Source organism: Gobius niger (genome assembly GCF_951799975.1).
Source record: "Gobius niger genome assembly, chromosome: 13".
In the NCBI taxonomy this organism is placed as follows: domain Eukaryota; kingdom Metazoa; phylum Chordata; class Actinopteri; order Gobiiformes; family Gobiidae; genus Gobius; species Gobius niger.
Genome location: NC_136864.1, coordinates 9512049 through 9532220, shown reverse-complemented (window position 1 = coordinate 9532220; position 20172 = coordinate 9512049). Strand labels below are relative to the sequence as shown.

At 42.0% G+C, this 20172-nt stretch overlaps 1 protein-coding gene across 3 annotated transcripts in view; it reads right to left on the bottom strand.

The window, feature by feature from the left end:
• Positions 1–20172, bottom strand: part of LOC306973015 (netrin-G1-like) — a 128916-nt gene that overhangs the window by 29313 nt on the left and 79431 nt on the right. For all 3 annotated transcript variants that reach the window (XM_079569812.1, XM_079569813.1, XM_079569811.1), the window contains exon 4: positions 5191–5363. In XM_079569812.1, coding sequence (XP_079425938.1) covers positions 5191–5363 — 173 coding nt within the window. The remainder of the gene's footprint in view (positions 1–5190; positions 5364–20172) is intronic.

Sequence of the window (20172 nt, the reverse complement as noted above, 5' to 3'; positions counted from 1 at the left end):
CAAACAGCAAAACAATATCTGAATCTCCTGCTGAAATAAAAGGCCAAAAACTGTTTTACACCTAATTACAATAATATAGCTCACCATTTCTACAGGCAAATGAACAAGCCTTCATTGTGTATAGAAAAAAACCCTCAGAAAAATAATTAATAATATTGCATTTACCTCAGAGTAAATGCAATATTTCTGTGTGATCAGATGTTTAGTTTAGTTGATTGGTTTATCTGGTACGGACAGTGCATGTTAATGAACAAGCCACGCCGGATTGTAGCCTTGGGCTAATTTCCATCCGTCGTCCCCCATGGGCACTCTCAAGCACACTCTCATTCATCCTGACCTATTGTACATGTTTTTAGTGGTAGGGGAAACCGTAGTACCCAGAGGAAACCTACATTGACACGGGGAGAACATGTAAACTGCACAGAGAAAGAGCCCTGTGGTCGATTCTACAGCAGGTTAAAATCACCTAAATCCCAATATAGTGAAAACTCCGTTGGACCCGGGAGTAGAGCGATGACATCATCACTCAACAAACATATGGAACATTACCCCCGATCTATGTCACTTCCTGTCAGTAGCTTAAAACATAAATAATAAAATGACTTTTCTGCCCAACATTTCTTCATTACAATTGCTGCTTCACAGAAATAAAATTCTAAATACCGCTTACAACACATGTTATGCCTTCAAAAGCATTAAATCCTGTCATATGCACTTTAACAAGGACATACTGGCAGGATGCGCTCTGGTCGGAGCAGGAATAGAACAGCCAAACTGATCTGAACTCTTGATGCCCTGATGAACATCCTGCCTATATTATACACCCGCAGTTCCTCGGATCTTTGTCCACTCCACTGCACACTTTGTGAGGGCTTTTAGCTATTTTGTATCTCACCGTACTTGAAGAGCACCCGTTGCTGTTTATACCTACACGGATCACGACCCAGCACACCTGCTAGTTTTTACCCGAAGAACAGCCAAACCATTTTTTGCTTTATATGAAATCAGCAAATCACTAAGAATCACTAAGAATCCCTGTAAGTCACTGACAAACTGAATGAAAAAGTGAACTGAATGAAGGATCTACTGCCTCCTGCTTCGTGTCTGAATCTGTATGAACTGAGACCACAGAAGACCTGGATCTGCCTCCATCTGGACTCAGGACCCCCTCCATACCCCGCCCCCCCCCCATCACCACCGCATGAACAATAACACACGGCGACACACACAGCAGACCCCGCAGCTCCTCCTCTATTAGATTTATGGAGGCAATGAGCCCCCGCCTCCGGCTCAGGGATTTGATGAATGTGCCTCCGCCGCCGTCCAAGATTATAATGGGGATAATGCAAAAGAGCACCTCCTGCCTCACAAATACCACGCGAGCGGCGATAGGGAAACGCTTACTGCACCGATGAGCGATTGGTCTTCATTTAACACTAAATAAATAGAGCGGTTAAGAAGATATGCACGCGTTGACATTCGGCGAGAGACGCTACGGGCAACAAGACAATAAGCCGCTTTTCCAGGGCGGGCGGAGAGAAGCGTTTATCTGTAGGAAGGAGAAAACGTGGGAAACAAATGCAGCGACAATAGACGAGTGTTACTTGCATTGTCGAGGGTGATGATCAGTCAGACGGAAGACAGTAATTTACAGATGTTGGTGGAAAAGTACACAGAGCCTTATATGGATCACAGTTCCTGCAAAATAGTTTCTTTTGTGACATGGCACCTGTTACATCTCCTCCTTTTATACCCGGCGCAGGTATATAAAAGGTTTGCGATGGTATTCACCTGTGGAGTTCCCCAGGGGTCGATTCTGGGGCCCCTCTTGTTCAATTTGTACATGCTTCCATTGGGTCAATTGATATCCAGTAACAATGTGTCCTATCACAGTTACGATAAACGATACTCAGATCTATTTTTCGCTGACAGTGGGTGAACGTGGGCCTGTAGATTCACTGTGTCACTGTATCAAACAGATTAACGTGCGGATGCAAAACAACTTCCCCCAGTTAAATAGAGATAAAACTGAGATAATTGTTTTTTGGCCCACAAAAACACAGAGAGGTTGTTATTGGTCGTCTTGAAAAGCTTTCACTGGGACCGGAAAGTCAAGTTAGTACCTTTTCACTTATCTGTATTTAAATAGGGAAAACGTGGAAGAGCTGCCAATACAGATATGCTCTTCCTTAAGGGGCAGAGCAGGCTCTACTTCCCCCGGAGACTGCGGTCCTTTAACATCTGTCAGAAGCTGCTGCAGATGTTTACCATATCTATCTATCTATCTATCTATCTATCTATCTATCTATCTATCTATCTATCTATCTATCTATCTATCTATCTATCTATCTATCTATCTATCTATCTATCTATCTATCTATCTATCTATCTATCTCCTTTTGCGTAACTGCAGCTTCTATATTAAGCTTGTGCATGACGGCACTTCGGACCCGAAGTAACAACTATTTGAGTGACAGTGCAGGATTTTAGAGGCAGTTGTGGTGAACAGGTCTGAGCTCATGCTACACATTAGGACATTAGTTATTGGGTTAGCTGCCCTCCAGGTGAATCTTTAAATGTATTTATATATTTGCCTGCAACTAAATAGAAGATTGATCAAGGATCAAATTGAATTAACTGAGGAAAACCAATTCTAGTTTTAGGCTTTTGTGCAAATGTGCCAATTCAGTGATGTTGGGATATACAGTGGCTCCTTGCGATATTTTGTCACCTAATTTGGCAACATATTGTGCAGCCTTAGATGTTACTATTGTTTGAGAAATATCGGAATGTGCACAGTAAAAAATAAACTGCAAAATGCAAACACTTTCAGTCTTTCCATTCAAGCACAAATTCTGCCCACAGTAGATGAAGAAGCACAGTATGATGCAGTTTACTTTTGGTTTTAGTAGTTCTTTACACGTCTATTTTCTAAAAACTCAGCATTGTCCCTCCACCCGGAACAGAACAGCTATGAAAAACACATTACTTCAAGCAGAGAGAAGATCGATCAACCATTTACATGCTTATTAGCTATCAATATTTTCTTGGTGAATGGATTAACGAGGAGTGCACAGCAGCAGATTGAAAATTCCTCCAAAATCAGAGCCCTTCATTGTTATTAGATGAGCTGCTTCGTGAATCAGCTATTCCAACAACATCATAACCAGCCCATACTCACTAGTTAAACTTCTGGAACACATTTTACCTATTTGCAGTGAGCAGTGCTAATGTATGTGCTTTACAAAAAAAAAAAAGTATTTATTAATCCTCGCTGTGCACTCTACCACTGGGCTGCATTGAAGTGGGCGATTTGCATGGCTCCGGGCTCCCTCTCATTTGTCCTGAGGCTTCAGCCGGGAACGTTTGTGAGTGCAATAAGTGAAATTACACACTTAACTTCTGCAGCAGTTGGAACAGGAGTGTGTTGCATGAACTACAAGGATCCAGGTTGAAATTCATGGATCTAAAACACGTCTTTCAAATGGCTATTTAAAAAAAAGTCGTTAAGAAGTCACACGGGCTGTGTTTAAGGTGACGCCATTCTGCTTATTTCTGAGGCTCCAGGAGAGGAGTGAGACTTGCCTGTTTTGTTTAGGTGTGAGGAGGCTGTAAATATAGTGTCACCAAATAAGTAGAATTAATACATATATAAGCATTTATTTTATTGCAGTCGTCTCCAACTCATGTCCATGGAGATATTGACTAAAGGTAGCCAAGTAATAATAATAATAATGTATTTATAGGTTTCGTACCACTTGGCCATTCAAAGTACCATCCTCAATGGAGCGACCTGTAGGACCCACCCACCTCCAAATGTGGAGCCACATCTAATCTAATCTAAGGTTAATGGTCAGCATCACCTGACTGGGGGATTAAACTATCGTTTTTAGCGTTAAGGGAAACTGGAATAATTGGAGGAAACCTACGCAGACACAGGAAAAAACATGCAAACTCCACACAGAAAGACCCCATAGTACTGGGAATCGAACCTGGGACCTTCTAGCTGGGAAGGACGAGGGCTAAACCTCAATAAAAGTTCAGGAAAAAAGTACAATTAAAAACCAACAGCATAAGAGTCAGCAGCAGACAGATACTATAGCATTTAATAAATAAATAAAAGCCAAACATTAAAAAAGTGTTATTAATTTAGTCAAAGGGAGTTGGTCATTTTATGCTCACTACTGCCACCTCAGGTCTTACGCGTAACTGCAGTCTCTATATTAAGCACGTGCATGACGGCACTTCAGACCCGAAGCAACAACTTTTTGAGTGACAGTGCAGGTCTGGGCTCATTCTACACAGTAGGACATGGCTGGAACATGTAGGGGGAGGAAAATACTTAGTTTTAACATTTTTAAACTCCGTAAAGTCCCTGTAAAGCTGATGACCTGATGTCAGATAAAGTGTAAGGTTGGGGCATAAATCCTAAAAGCAGCATCACCGATTTTTTAAATACAAATTTCTTGGGATTCCAAGCAGCTATGTCAGATGATGGCAGTGCTCTGGGTTGAATGCTTTTAGCATATTGGCAATAAAAGTGGGGAAAATGTGAGATTTAGGCTGGTTCTTCATCCTAATCCATTATTGCAAAAATTGCAAAGGAGTATTGCTGGCAACAGTATAAGCCTTCAAACAAGTATTTTGCCCAGTTCCTAGAAATGAGCAGTCTGTCCCCCATATTCAGCCGTGTTAAAACAGACAATGTACTGAAACCAGGACTAACTAACAGTTTGACCTCCAGGCCGTAAGAACTGTGGAAAAAAGGTTTTAGCTTCAGTGATAATGTACTGACCTGAGGTTTATTGTACAATGACAATCTTCTTGTCTTAATCATAATTTCTTTTTATAATTCCTTTTAGTGCTATTTCCAGCAGTAATAATGATAAGGGGACTGTTTTTTGTTTGCTACCAGGAGCTCTAAAACCATTTCCAAGTAGCTTCCCGAGGTCTTCTCACATTTCTCCGTACACTTGATGAGTCAGATTTGATCACTCTCTTGGCAAAACAGAGCACATCAAGTCACATGCACAGATGGATTGTCTCTTTGTGCGCTAAATGACTGAGTTTTAACACAATGGACATAATCTGCAAACATCGGAAAGCATTAGTTAGAAAGTGAATCTATTTCGCTCTGAAGACAGAACTTTGGAGACACAGTGACAAATGAGCCGGTGTATCTTTACTCACATATATTGGCGGTTCCTTTGGGGATGGGCAGGTAGGAGCCCACACTCCAGGCGCGCCCGTGGTAGTGCCTCTTACAGCGGCTGCAGTCCGGACCCGTCGTGTTGTGTTCGCACTCACAGCCCAGCTTCCCCTTGTCAAACACGCAGCTGTTGGCGTGGAGGTTACACTTGCACCTGGGACACAAGGATGACAAGGAAACACAGACGTTAATATGGGGCAGTATGGGCTGAATCAATAGACTCTGTAAGGAGCGGGAAAAGCTGGTGTTATTACATGTTTATTCATGTTATTGCTGTTGTAGACTTGAAGGAAAGGGATGCTGAACTCATTTTCTGATATGATTGTTTTTACAAAATTATAGGGAACCATTTTTTTTTAGGTTGCCTTTAAATAAAATATGGTCAGTATTCTCAAATGTTAATGCCAGTGAAAGGAAGAAGAAGATGAGGAAGAAGGAGGAGAAGGACAAGAAAGAGAAGGAGGAGGGAAGGAGGAGAAGAAAGAGAAGGAGGAGGAGAAGGAGAAGAGGAAGAAGGTGGAGAAGAAAAGGAAGAAGGAGAAGTAGAGGAAGAAGAGGAAGAAGGAGAAGAAGAAAAGGAAGGAGAAGAAGGAGAAGAAGAGGAAGAAGACGAAGAGCAAGGAGAAGAAGAGAAAGCAGAGGAAGAAGGAGAAGAAGAGGAAAAAGGAGAGGAAGAAGGAGAAGAAGAGGAAGAAGAGGAAGAGGAAAAAGGAGAAGAGGAAGAAGGAGAAGAAGAAGAGGAAGGAGAAGAGGAAGAAGGAGAAGAAGAGGAAAAAGGAGAAGAAGAGGAAGAAGGAGAAGAAGAAAAGGAAGGAGAGGAAGAAGGAGAAGAAGAGGAAGAAGGAGAAGAAGAAGAGGAAGGAGCGGAAGAAGGAGAAGAAGAGGAAGAAGGAGAAGAAGAAGAGGAAGGAGAGGAAGAAGGAGAAGAAGAGGAAGGAGAAGAAGAAGAGGAAGGAGAGGAAGAAGGAGAAGAAGAGGAAGAAGGAGAAGAAGAAGAGGAAGGAGAGGAAGAAGGAGAAGAAGTAGAGGAAAAAGGAGAAGAAGGAGAAGAAGCGGAAGAAGGAGAAGAGGAAGAAGAAGAAGAGTGCGCCCTCCTCTCTCCACCGGCTAGTGTGGAGAGAAGAAGAAGTAGAAGAAGAAGAGGAAGAAGAAGCTCTTGTTGATAAAACTTACTGTATCCTATCCCTATCCACTTGTGATCTATTGTCGCACCCTTTAAGTACGGGATTCCGCAGTTCTGTCTCCTTGATGGTGTCAAAAGTCAAAATACCATTAAAAATCTCCATAGACACAAAAAGAACAATTGTCATGAAACCTGATAACTCATGGACAGCACGAAACATTTTAAACAGGAAATTCATCCAAAATGTATCAAGAATGACCTGTTGAGGTTTTGACTATGTGCAGTATACTCTACAGTGCCAGTGAAAACAATGTTATGAAAAATATGGTCACAACCTCTGTAAACTGCTATGTAAATGGTGTCATAACATTTCTGCCCAAGTTATGTTTCTGTCTCAATCCTGAATCGTTTTTGTCAGCACTTGTTACATGTTTATTTGCACTCCTCACAGTTTTTGACAGCGGTGAATTAAAATCCCGCTGGGTTATCTGACTCCAATCATGCCTCGGCGATGCTTCATTATACAGCAGATAAAATTAATAAATATAACCAGCACAGCCTCGTTTGTCGCTGCCTCTGTGGAGAACAGCGTCGCGCCGAAAAAGGTCATTTTTGCCGCTCGCCGACAAATGAAAGACACTGTGAAATGCTCACTAATTAGGCTCCAGACAGCGATCTGATAACGGAGTAATGGCGGCGGAAAGCGCTGCTAAGTTTGAGATCGGCTCCTTTTTTTTTTTTTATTCTTCAAAGTTTGGGGTGCTATTTGGAGAGAGAGAGGCTCCGGGCTGGACACCCTGCCGGCCAAAAGCGGCGTTATTAGACAGCGAGAAGCAGAAATCCTGACAGACAGCGCTGACAGGAGACAAGCAAAGAAAAGGCCTTCCAACAATGAGGCCAACACTCACCGCTGCTATGGACCATATGGGGAGAATGAGCAGGGATTGTCAGATGAGCGTGAGGGGAAAAGGAACGGGCGTACAGTTGGAGTTTGAGGCTCAAAACAAAGCTGGACAAACATGTTGGGCTGCTGTGCAATTACACCGAAATACAAAAGAATAGTGCAATTTACACTCCAAGCACAAACAGTCAAAACTCACTGTATTCTCCAAATCTCCATTTTCCAAAGCGGAGTTCAGTTTTATGTAAAAATAAATATATTCAATTGTATTGTAATCGCAGTTTTGATAGAGTCTGTGCCTTATTTCATTATATGTCTCCAGTCAGTCACAATTTATAAAGAAATTCTGTTTCCATTTGAGAACACAGAGAGTCCCGGGAAAAACAATAAGCTTGCTTGATGACATTCACAAAAAAATGTCCACCCAAAAGAGTAAATGTCAGGGCTGCTCAATTATAGAAAAATAATAATAATCACGATTTGTAATAATTGAAATCACAAAATTAATATTATTTGTTGTCTTTAAAAAAAATCGTTCTTTTATTTATTTATGAATCTAAATATCGTCATTGGTCAATGGAAAAAAGCCCAAATTATATTTAATATGTTCACATTTCTAAGCTAATCCTCTATTGAGAGATCCCTGTATCCCCTGCCCCCTGCTGGTCAGCCCACACACCTGCCCAAGCAAACCAAGCGTGCGGTCTGATGACATCATCACACAGCGCTGTTTGTTTATGTCGGACCAAAGCGTGAGCCAGTATCATGTGGAATGCGAAGGGAACCAAAACAATCATCCCGACGCTCATGAAGAAGAGTTTTAGACTCTTCTACACAAAACCAGCGCCGGGGAAAAGGATATAGAGGCTTCTAAACTTCTGTTCCCTTTCAGCAAAAGGTGAACACTTATCAGTAGCGATTGTTCAAGATACGCATAAAAAATATAAAAATGGTCCGCGACAAAAACATAAGTTCTGTCCCGCAGCTGGATGGACTTTCTGTGCTTTGGCTGGACAAGTGGGTGGGCATCCTTAATAATCGCTATTTTCGTAATCGTTTAGTTTAACAATCGAAATTGTGATTGCACAGACCAAAATTGAGCTGCCTCCTGCAAATGTATGTTCACCCCAAAAAACAACCATTTACAAACCATCATGAATGAGTGAAAAATAAAAAGATAAACCATCGTGACTCTTTTAAGACGGTTGTTTTTGCAGGTTGTAGGGCGAAGTGACCTTAAGTTTGCAAACACTTAATGAAAGAAGGAGCACATACATTTAAACAGTTCAGGTCCAAACTCATTCCAAACCCATTTTTCTCAGGAGTAAACACTATAAGGCTTTATAATTACAGGCACATGCAAAAATGTCTGCAACAAGATTTACATTTAAATCCACAGCTCACAAAAAAGGAAGTACTGCGTTTAGCTTTTGTATCCCGTTTCCACATAACAAGAACAGTTGATTTTAATTGCTATTTTTTATGGCATTGAATGTGAAGACTCAAACGTATCGACCGGCGGTATCTTGGTCTCGTGTCCTTTGGCTTTGCCGTTTTCCCGGACGTTGTTTACTCTGGGCGAGCTCTGTGTCTCAGGCGGGAGGACGGCCCGTGTTTGTTGTCCCTGTAATAAAATATTACAGTTTCATATTCCATGTGTTTTCCAAATATAATTCTCTGTATTTGATTTTTTTGTCCTCGGAGGGTAAAAGGTTACTCAAGCAATGACCCGCGCCTCCCCTTATCCCATAGGCGAACGCTGTGTGTCAGGGGGGGAAGGGCTGACACTCGACCTGTCCCGGGGGAAGTTGGATGGATCACGGTTTCATATCGGGACTATGTTTGTTTATTACACGGTGCTTAGAGAGAGGGGCCGGGCATTGGAACAACAATTACCAGAGAACATGAGCCTGAGGGATGACAGGCCCAGTCAGAAAACCATCTATTCTAATTGACTTCCTGGCCTCGCCTTGACATCCAGCATTAACGGCACAAAACTGCGGGAAGCAAAGGGAATTACAGCCCTCGCCTTCTGCAGCGGCTACGAAGCAGAGTGTCTGTGTTAATGAACAAAAATAGATTAGATTAAATTACAATGTGACATAAGAAAAAAGTAAAAATAGACAAGAGCCTCCCATTGGATTCATAACATTGTGTGCCGTTGATGTAACTAAATAGGTAAAATTACCGTATGCACTAGTGGGAGCTGAGATCGAACAACCAAAGGCGAAACATTTGCAACTCTTAAACTGCCAGGCACAAAAGAACTTTGGTCTATGAAAACATGTATTTGTCAAACTAAGAGAAGACCAGTCCTTGCACTGCCAGAGATCTGAGTATCAGTTTTACAAGTCGTGTTGTATTGTCCTGGCTCAACAGCTGAAGAAATATGCCCTGGGCTTTTGGGTCGGCCCTCTAAGAAATCCATCGTAATCAATGCATTCTTATTGATTCTAAAGAGCCTATAGTTTAAAATTGAGGTGGAGGGCAAGTGATGGTAACTATGATCATGTGGTAACTAACGGTCATGTCTTTGTTTCTTGGTTCATATCTCAGTCATCGCTGGAGGAATCCACAAGACACAAAAACTATCACAAAGTTCATTGTCTCCTCTGTCAGCACATATGAACTAATGTCCAATTATGTTCTCCGAAAAACGTCAAAAAGTGGTGACAATATGCGAAAACATGAGCGTGATGTTGTCCAATAAAAAAAGGACTTTCCGACATAACAATAATATCACATTTCTTACAAAAACTGTATTTCTCCCATAGAGTTGTATTGGCCCCGCCCTCCACCTGACATTATGACATCATCACATTCTAAATCGTGAACGCCACCTATTGTGAAACTAAAGCAGTATAAGCAACAAAACTGAGGGCAATAGCTGCATGTTGTTTCTGCCTCACAGCGCTCACAACTTGTATCTTGTCGTTTGGAACATTTGTAAAACTGCCAAACAATCTTAAAATGCGTGTTCCGTTATGGAGGTTCCTCTCACACAAATAAACTTCACAAAATCAACCAATTGATCACAATGTAGATTTAGGTAGTGAAAAGGTAAAACTCATCACGGAGTTAGAGAGGCGTGGAGTGAGAATAGAAGTCCCAGAAAAGGCATTGTAAATCCTTTCACTGGAAACAAGGCGGTTTTCCAAACTGCGCAGGACTTCATTGCGTACATTTGTCTAAAATATATAAAAAATGAGGCCTGAGGTTCTGTGGGTCCTGGAGGATGTTACAATAAACTCTTTTCAATTATATTGGCAAAGATGATGTGAGGGGCATAAGTAAGGGATGAAGATGGTGGTGCAGATGGCAGAGGGGTCGTCTCATCCCAGCTCCCGCAAATGCACACTGTGGTTGTGTCCTTGGGCAAGACACTTCACCCTCCTTGCCTCCAGTGTCTGCGTACATTGGTGTATGAATGAAAGAGTGAATGGGTGACTGGTTCCTTACTGTAAAGCAGGGGTCCTCAAATCCGGCCCGCAAGAGGATTTAATACGGCCCCCGACTTGTAGAGCACAAATCCCCGAGTATGTCAAAGAAAAAAGTAAGTCTCTAGCCCATTCCTGTGCGGAGTTAGGATGTTTTAACTAAATAACCAGTTTACTCATTCCAGCCACTAGGGGGCAATTTGAATAAATAAAAACTAATTCCACAGGTGTCCAGCAGAGGGCACTGACATAAGAGATCAGAATATAAACACATTATAACCACGTGGTAAATGAAGCTTATCACCCCAGAGTGTGGAGAGAATGAATAATGACTACAGTACTTTGAGAAACTTGTGACACAGGCTGTAAAGCACAATGCAAGTGTAAGAAGTTATTACTTTGGTCTCATTACAAGTGTGAAGACTTGATTACTATTTTTGCAAACCCCTACAGTGAAATCAATATGAGCCTGAATCAAGTGTTGATCTTGTGGATATAGTAGTGGGGACGACTGTGCCAGGCGAGTAATCTCTACTTCACAATGAGGCATTTCGGTCTGAGTCATGCAATTCTATGTAATAGCCAACCTGGTCCGGCCCCCCATCACAGTCAGGAACAATAATGTGGCCCCCAGAGAAAAAAGTCTGAGGACCCCTGCTGTAAAGCTTTGGGCCTGATACAGGTATAAAAGCGCAATATAAGTTGAGACCATTCACCATGAGTAATGTTTACATCCAAGAGGCCCATTGCTCATTAGATTATCTGGGAACCATAACTCAATAAAGATCTGAACGTCAATGGAAGTTGCAGTTTCTATTATGGGCCGGTGTGATGCAGTACATGCCTGTTCACTCATCTAAAAAGTACACATTGGATGGGCAGCCCAGTTCTCTACAGAAGCAATAAAGCCCACCTTAACCATAACCTTGCTCTCACAGCTGAACAGCGCAGTAATGAAAAATGGCACTCTCTTTCAGCGTGCTCTCACTATCATAATCTTATCATCATTGATTGCAGTGAGACGCTCATTCATTAAAATCATTGCCTTTTAATCGAAGTTTATGAACCTTGATAGAGATAAAATATTTGATTAATTATGAGCTTATTGAGTCTCTATTAGCGACAAATGATATGACAGCGGTTAATCCTTTGAAATGCGCCGCTAGACAAACCCTTATCTCCCAAATTGTCTTCAAACGCACAGTGAATAAATGCAAGTGCCTCTTATGAATGCATTCCCCGCTGCCCTTATAGTTTTTGATCAATTAAAGCCCCCGCTCTATAAAATTAATGGCCAGGTGCTTCGCCGGTGCCACACACAGACACCAGCGGCTCCCCGAAGTCACACGCGATGAGATTTGACCTTCCACTTAATTAAAAACCAGGAAAAATCTGGATCAGCGGGTCCGACCGGTGCTTAGGTACTCGGCGCGCCCATGGGAGACGGGGGCTAGGATGTGATGCTTTTGCCGGCGGCATTGTCATATCGAAAACCTCAAAGTTTTTTCAGCGCGGCCACGGGAGGCTCAAGAGCGCCCCCAGGTGTTCAGACCCGCGAACCGAGACTGCGACAAAGGGAAATGTGCGAGTTTTTAATGACCTTTCTAATCCCGTGAGCAGCCAATAGGTTTTATCCATTATCTAAACAAGAGGGTCACCCGGGAGGCAGAGAACATGGCACAGTGTCCTCTTACATTAAGTGTAAGCACAGGGTATTTTGGGTAAAGCTCAAGGTTGACAAAAAAAAGTGTGTTTCAGTCTGTGTTATCTTAAAGGTGATCATTATTAATGATGCAGCACTTTTTAACCCCGCGCAAGGGTTTAGTAACTAAATGTTCTCTCTGGCATTGTCAGGGAATTGGTTGTCGAGTCATTCTTTCCTCTGTGATATGAGTGTGAGTCATCAAGGTGCTAATTTTGAGAGAAAACTAATTTGTGGAGTTCTTTTCTTTGAGGGATGCTAAATCTCACTGGAACTATGAGCCTTAGATTGGTACACTCAATGATGCACATTTGAGTTTTTAATTTACCTTCTTCCCACTCCCTTTCAGGTAGAATTGGATCGTCATGTTTGCAAACTGTATATTCCTTTTTGCACTGTATGACTTAACTATATTTTGTCTACCTTCTACTTTCTGTGCCATCGCCTGAAATAAATAAATGAAAAAAAAGTTATACCGCTTTGCTATGCCTGATCCCATCAGACCGCGGAATCAAAGCAGGGAAGGGCCTGGTTGGCACTTGGATGGGACAGCAGTCTCCCATCCATCCAGGCCGTTCCCTGCTGAGCTTTCGTGGTAGTGTGAGTGGTTGGTGGCCTATGGCACAGATTGGCAGCTTTGCTTCCGTCAGTACTCCGGGCTGCTGGTAGCGGCTTTGACCATCTGGAAACAAAGACGCCGCCACCTTAACGTGGTGGAGGGGTTTGAGCACCCGAATGATCCTGGGAGCTCTGTTATCGGGGGTGAGGCAAAGAGCGGTTCAGAAGCCCCTTATGAGAGACCAACAGGCCCGGTTTGAATTGTGAGGCCGCCTTTGGACCCACCACCTGCAGGAGGAGCCATAAGGGGCTGGTGCAATGTGATTTGAGCAACTCCAACAGCTGCCCCCACGACCAGGAAATGAAAAAGTGGAAGAAAATGCATAGATGGATGGAAGCAAGTGCATTATTATTATTAAAATGTGTCCCCTACCGCTATTGGGCAGTGGGAACCATCTCCAGGGTGTTGAGATTCATGGTTAACCCATTTTTTCGGCGGAGCACCTGGAGGAAACCCACTCAGACACAGCCCGGAATCGAAAGCACCTATCTTTTACATTTCAACAATGGTGTCAACCCACAAAGTATGCACAAACGCTTGCAAAGTCTTTATCACGATTTCAGCTTGAGATTCTTTCATGCTTAATTGGGTCACGGCTTATCATTCTAGGGTGATGGTGGATCCCAAGGCCATACCAGTTGAGAACCACTGCACTACAACACGCATGGCAAACCACCTCTTGAGATAGTTTAATCTCTCAGCCGATCTGCCTCACTTCAACGGCACCAATGGGAGGTTTTCAGGCTTCACACGTTTAGTCAAATAGATAATTCAAGCTTGGCATCCCATTGCAAATAACCCAGTCCAGATAACAATTTTTGAGGTTTATTCATGTTGTTCAATTCCACTCATTCTTAGCTATTTGCAAAGTAACCCTAACTCCTACACCATTAGAAACATACCACCAATTGTTACCTGTTCAGAGGTTGAGTTAACCAGCTTTAATTCCGCTTCTATTCCTTGTCTCCTGCCTTCTTCCCGATGCTGTGTGCTTGCTCTGACAGGCTCAACCTGGCTAACACAAGCTAACACCCCTTTCCTTCTCAATGACAGATCTGACTCCTGACAAGAGCAGTGCCCTGAACTCTCATTAGCTACAGAACAACCTCGAAGTGAAGCCGGCTCTCATCTCCACCTCTGAGCGAAAACCGAGGTGAAGCAACGCCCAACGAAACAAAAAGGAAACAACAAACACTGGAAGTTTCGTTTCTTTTGGAGGCTAAGCGTAATATAATTGGATGCGCGTTGTCAAGCCTGCGACGTAAGCGGAGACGCTGCATATTTTAGCACCTGTTTAAAAACATCAGTCATTGCGAAGAGTGTGTACAAATAATCAAAACAACAATGAATAATGATGCATTTGCACATCAATTATAGATTTCATCACCAACACTTTTCTTTTCTATTCATATTTAGTTTGATCTCTCCTCCCATCAACTCCAAAAAGTGCACACTTCACACTTCTTCTCTCACTAAGGCCTGGCTCCGATCTAGAGAAGGGTCCCGAGGCGAGTTTCTGTTTGCCCACTGCTCCTGACAAGCTGCCCAGAGATATTTAGAAAGCCAGGCAAACCAAGATGCAATATTAATCACAACCGCCACGTACCGACTTTACTGCCAATTCTTGCACTGTTCTTTATTCTTCAAGGGGCTGTGTGTAGCTGGAACACATTTGGCAGCAAATACAGGCCTCACTTGCACGAGTAAAGGCTCTTTATGCTCGTACATAAACAGATGTGTGCGTTCCAAGCCCATAGCTGCATTTATGATTCCATCCATTTCTAATGTCAAGCCAGTTATATGTTGGTGTTTTATGTGGACCCCAGGAAGAATAGTTATTTCTGTGGTAAAAACTAATGGGGACCACCAGAGGCACTGTAAGTCTGTGAGTGAATGGACCAAAATGGAAGAAAAGGTTCAAACATTGCAGTGTTTTTTTTTTACTACAATTACTGGAAATATATTCAAGAACGTTGGATGAAAAGAAAAATTGCATTCAAATTCAAGCAAGTGCTTTATTTGGACAACACAATTGCGTTGACTGAGCCGCCATTGTGGGCCAACCTGACCAGCATGTTTTGGAGGTACGGGAAATTGGAGCACTTGGACGAAACCTGGCTGGCTGCCTTGAGTGCTCCTCTGATCCTTTCCTGGGTTTGTCCCCGTTTCAGAGCGTGGTGTCCTGCACTGATCAGCTCCTCCACATCCTCCTGCGCAGCTCCCTCCGCTCCACAAAGTGTTTCACCAACTTCAGGGAAGAGCGTTGCAGACCAATATAATGTGTCTTACTGTCCAGTGAATGAACATTTGCCAGAACAATAGGGATAGAGGATTTGTGTGGCTTTACTGCAAATCTTGCCTGGATACCTCCTCGTTTGTCCCTTTTCTTGTTCCCTGTAGCACCTCTTGTGACGACTCCATTGTGCTGCAGGTGTAGGGGCTCTTCAGTGTTTCAGAAGAAGAAATTTGTCGGTCCTTGATGTTAGAGGATAACATTAAATTGCTATTTATCATACTGGCTCAAGCTCTGCTGAATGTTTGCTTGCTCGAGAGGGTATTTATCCCTTTTCTGTGGAAGGACAGACAGACTTGAATGGTCCGGGTCCCATACCGATGGTAAATAAACTTCCAAGACATCCAGACTGCTGCCTATTCTTCATCTATTCTCTCGAACACCATTGTTAATTCTCTAACACTTGAGCTTAACATTATGCAAAGGAAGGGTTTGTTTGATTCTCACACCTTGCAATATTTCTTAGTCTGTCTCCCTCTCCAGAGCTCAAAGCGGCTGCCCACCAGCAGAGCCCTTCAGTTTGTTGTAACTGAAGTCCTCTGTGTTGGTAAAGTCCGTAAACTTTCACCTGCCATGCTTCCAGAGCTCAAACTGCCTCGACTGCAACATTTCACAACTACTAAGGCAAAGTTCCACGTACAATTTCAACCCTGGTGAAAGCTTTTTTTAGTCGAAAAGCATCGGTCTACAATACATGTAGCTGCAAATACAAAGTGCCTCAGCTTCTTTGCCTTCTCTAAAATGTTTTCCCCCTCCAAATCTGAAAAGCACAAGTGGTCTGTTACTTGGAAGTGAAGTATCTCTGCCATTCTTTTATAGAAACCACAATATTTTCTTGTTTCTTGTTCATTCTATTCAATGTCCAGAATTAGAAATGCTTACACCCAGTTTAGACATGATTTGGTTCTTTTTTAGGTCTCATGATAATATTTTGACCTGGTCTAGTCCTGACTTAATCCTGTGCTAGGCCTTGGAAGGCAACATATTTCATGAGGTGGTATTTGGCGTGAAAGAACCACTGACATAGAACCATTAAGGATTTTAAGATGCAGGTGAATTCTTTGCCAATCATTGTTTCCCCCCGGAGTCTAAATTCTTTGTTTTCCGTTCAGCTAAATTACAATTTGGAGCAAACTTTCTCCAAGCCATGTCTGAGAGCCGCAGCATTCTCCTCTCCTCGATAAACTGCAACTTTATAATGTGTCGCGCTCGGCCCCTGTTAAGTAAGAAACCAAATAAATAACAAAGAATGGTGTTATCTCCGGCGCATTAGGGAAACAGTGGCAGCCACCTCCGGCAAAATGGCCTCACGCTGCATTATCAGGAGACTTTCCTGGAGAAAATGACATTCATAAGCATATTTCAGAAGTCTATTCGCTTTATTTTTCCTTCTAAAATGTTTAACCTGTAACCAACCATTGTGAGAGATAAGAGAGAGCGACTGCAAAGTATTTCACGGTCAGTGGCTTACGACGAGACACTGCAGGTGAATAGGAAAAATGAATAAATGCATTTCGAGATATCCTTTTGAAACTTTTATTAATATAAGAAAAATGTATTGTGAATTTTCTATCATTTAATATTTATATGTAAAAATGTATGGGTCTATTATTGTGTTGGAATATTCACAAAGGCTGATAGGATATTGACCTTTAGTCTTAAAAATACTGACAAAAAAGCTTCAAATTCCTTTTATGGTTAAAGTGCATATGACATATTAGACACGATTTCTGCTCAGACACACAAGATATTGCTAAACATTGTACCCAGCTTTTTCTAGTTTGACCCTTTTTTGTGATGTTTATAATTTCACTTCCTTATTGGACACTGACAGGAAGTGACATAGTTAAAGGTAAACAGTTTTAAACTGTTGCCATGCAAACCATGTTATGTCAATGGGAAATGGTTCAAAAAGCTGTGGAACTTTACCTCTATCTATGTTACTTCCTGTCAGTAGCTTGTCAACAAAATGGCTAGGCTAGTAGCAGCAAGGCTAGCTACTTATTGCTAGCCAAGCTACTTAGTTGAAGGTGAAGTTGGAGAGGAGGAATGGTGGTGAATCTCTGGGTAAGTTGAAAGTCAGACTCCTGTTAACTTCACGAGCGATTACCCCAACTTCTCTCCCAGGGACGAGGACAGAGATAGTGTCCTCTACGTGAAAGACCTGTATACGTTTGTTAAGTGTGACGTCACAACTTCTGCCTCCGGGTCCTAGCAGACCGGCAAATATGCGAGAAAAAACATAAAAAATTCTTAAAAACAACCATAAATATTTCTGAAACTCAGCGGGGAGTTACTGATCCTACTTATTTCTCCAACTCATTTGCCAAAAATTCCGCACCTACTGCTAAACAACTAATATTTACTAAAGTCACTACTTCCGGGGTTAGCGTAGCTGCTGTGCCGTTAGCATTTATCTCTGCTAACCCGCATGTACCGATTTTGGCAAATATTACTTTTATAGCAGTAGGTACAGCATTTTTGGCTAATGGGCCTGATAAATAAGTATGTTCAGTAACTCTCTGTTGAGTTTCAAAAATATTGATTGTTGTTTTTAAGAGTTTTTTGTAGTTTCTCGCACATCTCGGGACCCGGAAGTAGAGCTGTGACGTCACCACTTAACAAACGTATTACAAGCACGAACTCCGTTGCCATTGGCAGCGGTCATTATTTTTTTCAGAGGTTCTCTATCAGAAAATAATGACCGGTAGAATGTTGGAAAATCCCATTCAAGTCAATGGAGCGCTCTACTTGCATTGTGAAGAGCTGCATAATAAAGTTTAATACATTGGGGAAGGAATTATAGTGCGTTCCAGGCAACTGGTAACTGTTATCTTGAACATGACGACTTACAACCTAAGACCGTTCCAGGTCAATAAAGTTGTATGTAAACAAAATGGCTAATGCTACAACAGTTAGCTCATACGATGCAAACGTTTTATGAAAGTTTCTCCAAACCAGATATAATTAAAAACATGCAACATAATGTTATGTTGAAAACTGTGACCAAAAGTAGCATTCACGTCACTGATGCAGTGGTTTTGTTATCGTCTTATTAGCTCTGCGCTCCTCCATTGAGGGCAGCCATTACTGTCTTCATCTCGAATACTAACTTGTATCAGTGTTGAGGTTTCTGAGTTCACAAAGTTGAAATTACCAGTTTGAGCGGCGGGAGATGGGAAATTTACCAGTTACCAGTTGCCTGGAAAGGACCATTAGAAACAGTTTTGTTATTTACAAGACTGAAAAATGTGCTACTTTAAGCGGCTTGGTTGTTCCTATGATAAATATGCATTTTGAGGAAACAGCCTTTGACTTTATAATCATATATATCTTACTTTGTACAATAATACACGGCATTATTGTGTTGACTGGACTATTTCTAGGAGACATCTTGCCAAACTGACTGCTTGCAGTATCTCCCTTTAAATGCGGCTCTATACTGCATAAATCTCTCATGAATTTTCCAGGAAAACTTCTCCTATAGTTGGAGATGCTTGCACATATCAGCCCATGATGGTTGACAGGAGGAAAGATCAAGGCTACAACGGGGAAAAACAGGTTTAAAAAAACATTTTTTTTGACCTCGCTCAAAGTTTTTGGAGAGCGTTATACTTTGACAAAGCAAGAGTGAGCTGCCGGGACCTCACAGGGAATAGAAGGTGCGTTTGATGTCTTTTACATGGACAGACCAGAGGGACGAACAGTGGAAGGAGATAGCCAGGGCCCAAAGTCGACGGAGTTTTAGTAAAGAGAAATACGGTCCATGCTGCCGGACTGGTCTGTGTGGACTGAACCGGTCGTGAATTCATGTTTACGGATTTGTTTGTGTTGTGGAGTGTCATTAAAGATTTATACAGTAGCATCACAGTGCATAGGACATTGAATAACATATACTCTTATGGTCAAAGTAGCACCGTACTGTGCAGCCATTTGAAACCACTTCACACGATGCTTTTCTTAACTATGCAAAAATGTGCTTCAATAAATCATCTCATCCAGTAAAGCAGTGGTTTTCAAATGGTGTCTATATCATAAAGAAGCTGTGACGAAAATGAAATTATTAACATCAACTTCGACCTTCACCATGGTTGGACAATTTATTATTTAAATACAGGATTTCCTCAGTTTTGTTGATTAATCCATTGGTTCTCAGGTTGACTATCAAAAAATATCAAAACCATTGTATCAGCGGTCAAACAAACATACAGAAAGCCAGTAGCTAATTTGAAGTGCTATGGCAGACATGTCAAACTGCCGGCCCAGATGATTTAATCCGGCCCCCGACTTGTATAGCATAAATTCCTGAGTATGTAAAAAAAAAAAAAGTGTCTCTAGCCCATTCCTTTGCGGAGTTATGAAATTTGAAGGAAATAACCAGAATGCTCATTCCAGCCAATAGGGGGCAGCTAAATAAAAAAAAAGGAAATAATGACATAACTGACATAATAAGAGATCAGGATATCAGAGATCATTATAGCCAAGTGGTAAATTGACAGTCTGCCCCAGGGCAGCTTCGGCTACAATAGTTGCTTTTGACCAAATCAGCACTATGTTAAAACCACAGCTCAATATAATTCATAATTCACAAAATTGTTCTCTCGATAGTATTTTCTTGTTCATATTATAAACATGCGGGCCCATATTTATCGTGTTATATGCGGCCCCCAACCTGCTAAGGAAACTGGATTTCGGCCCAGGACCCAAACGAGTTCGACACCCCTGTGCTATTGAGACATTTAGGATTTCATGTGTCCAGGTTGCCTCGAGGGAACCATCGGGAAGACACTTCTAAGAAACAAGTCCAATTCAGCGGACATGATTATCCTGACTGCGCTACTATCCTTTTGAGTGCCTTTCCCTTCAGAAGGAGAAACCTATTTGACCA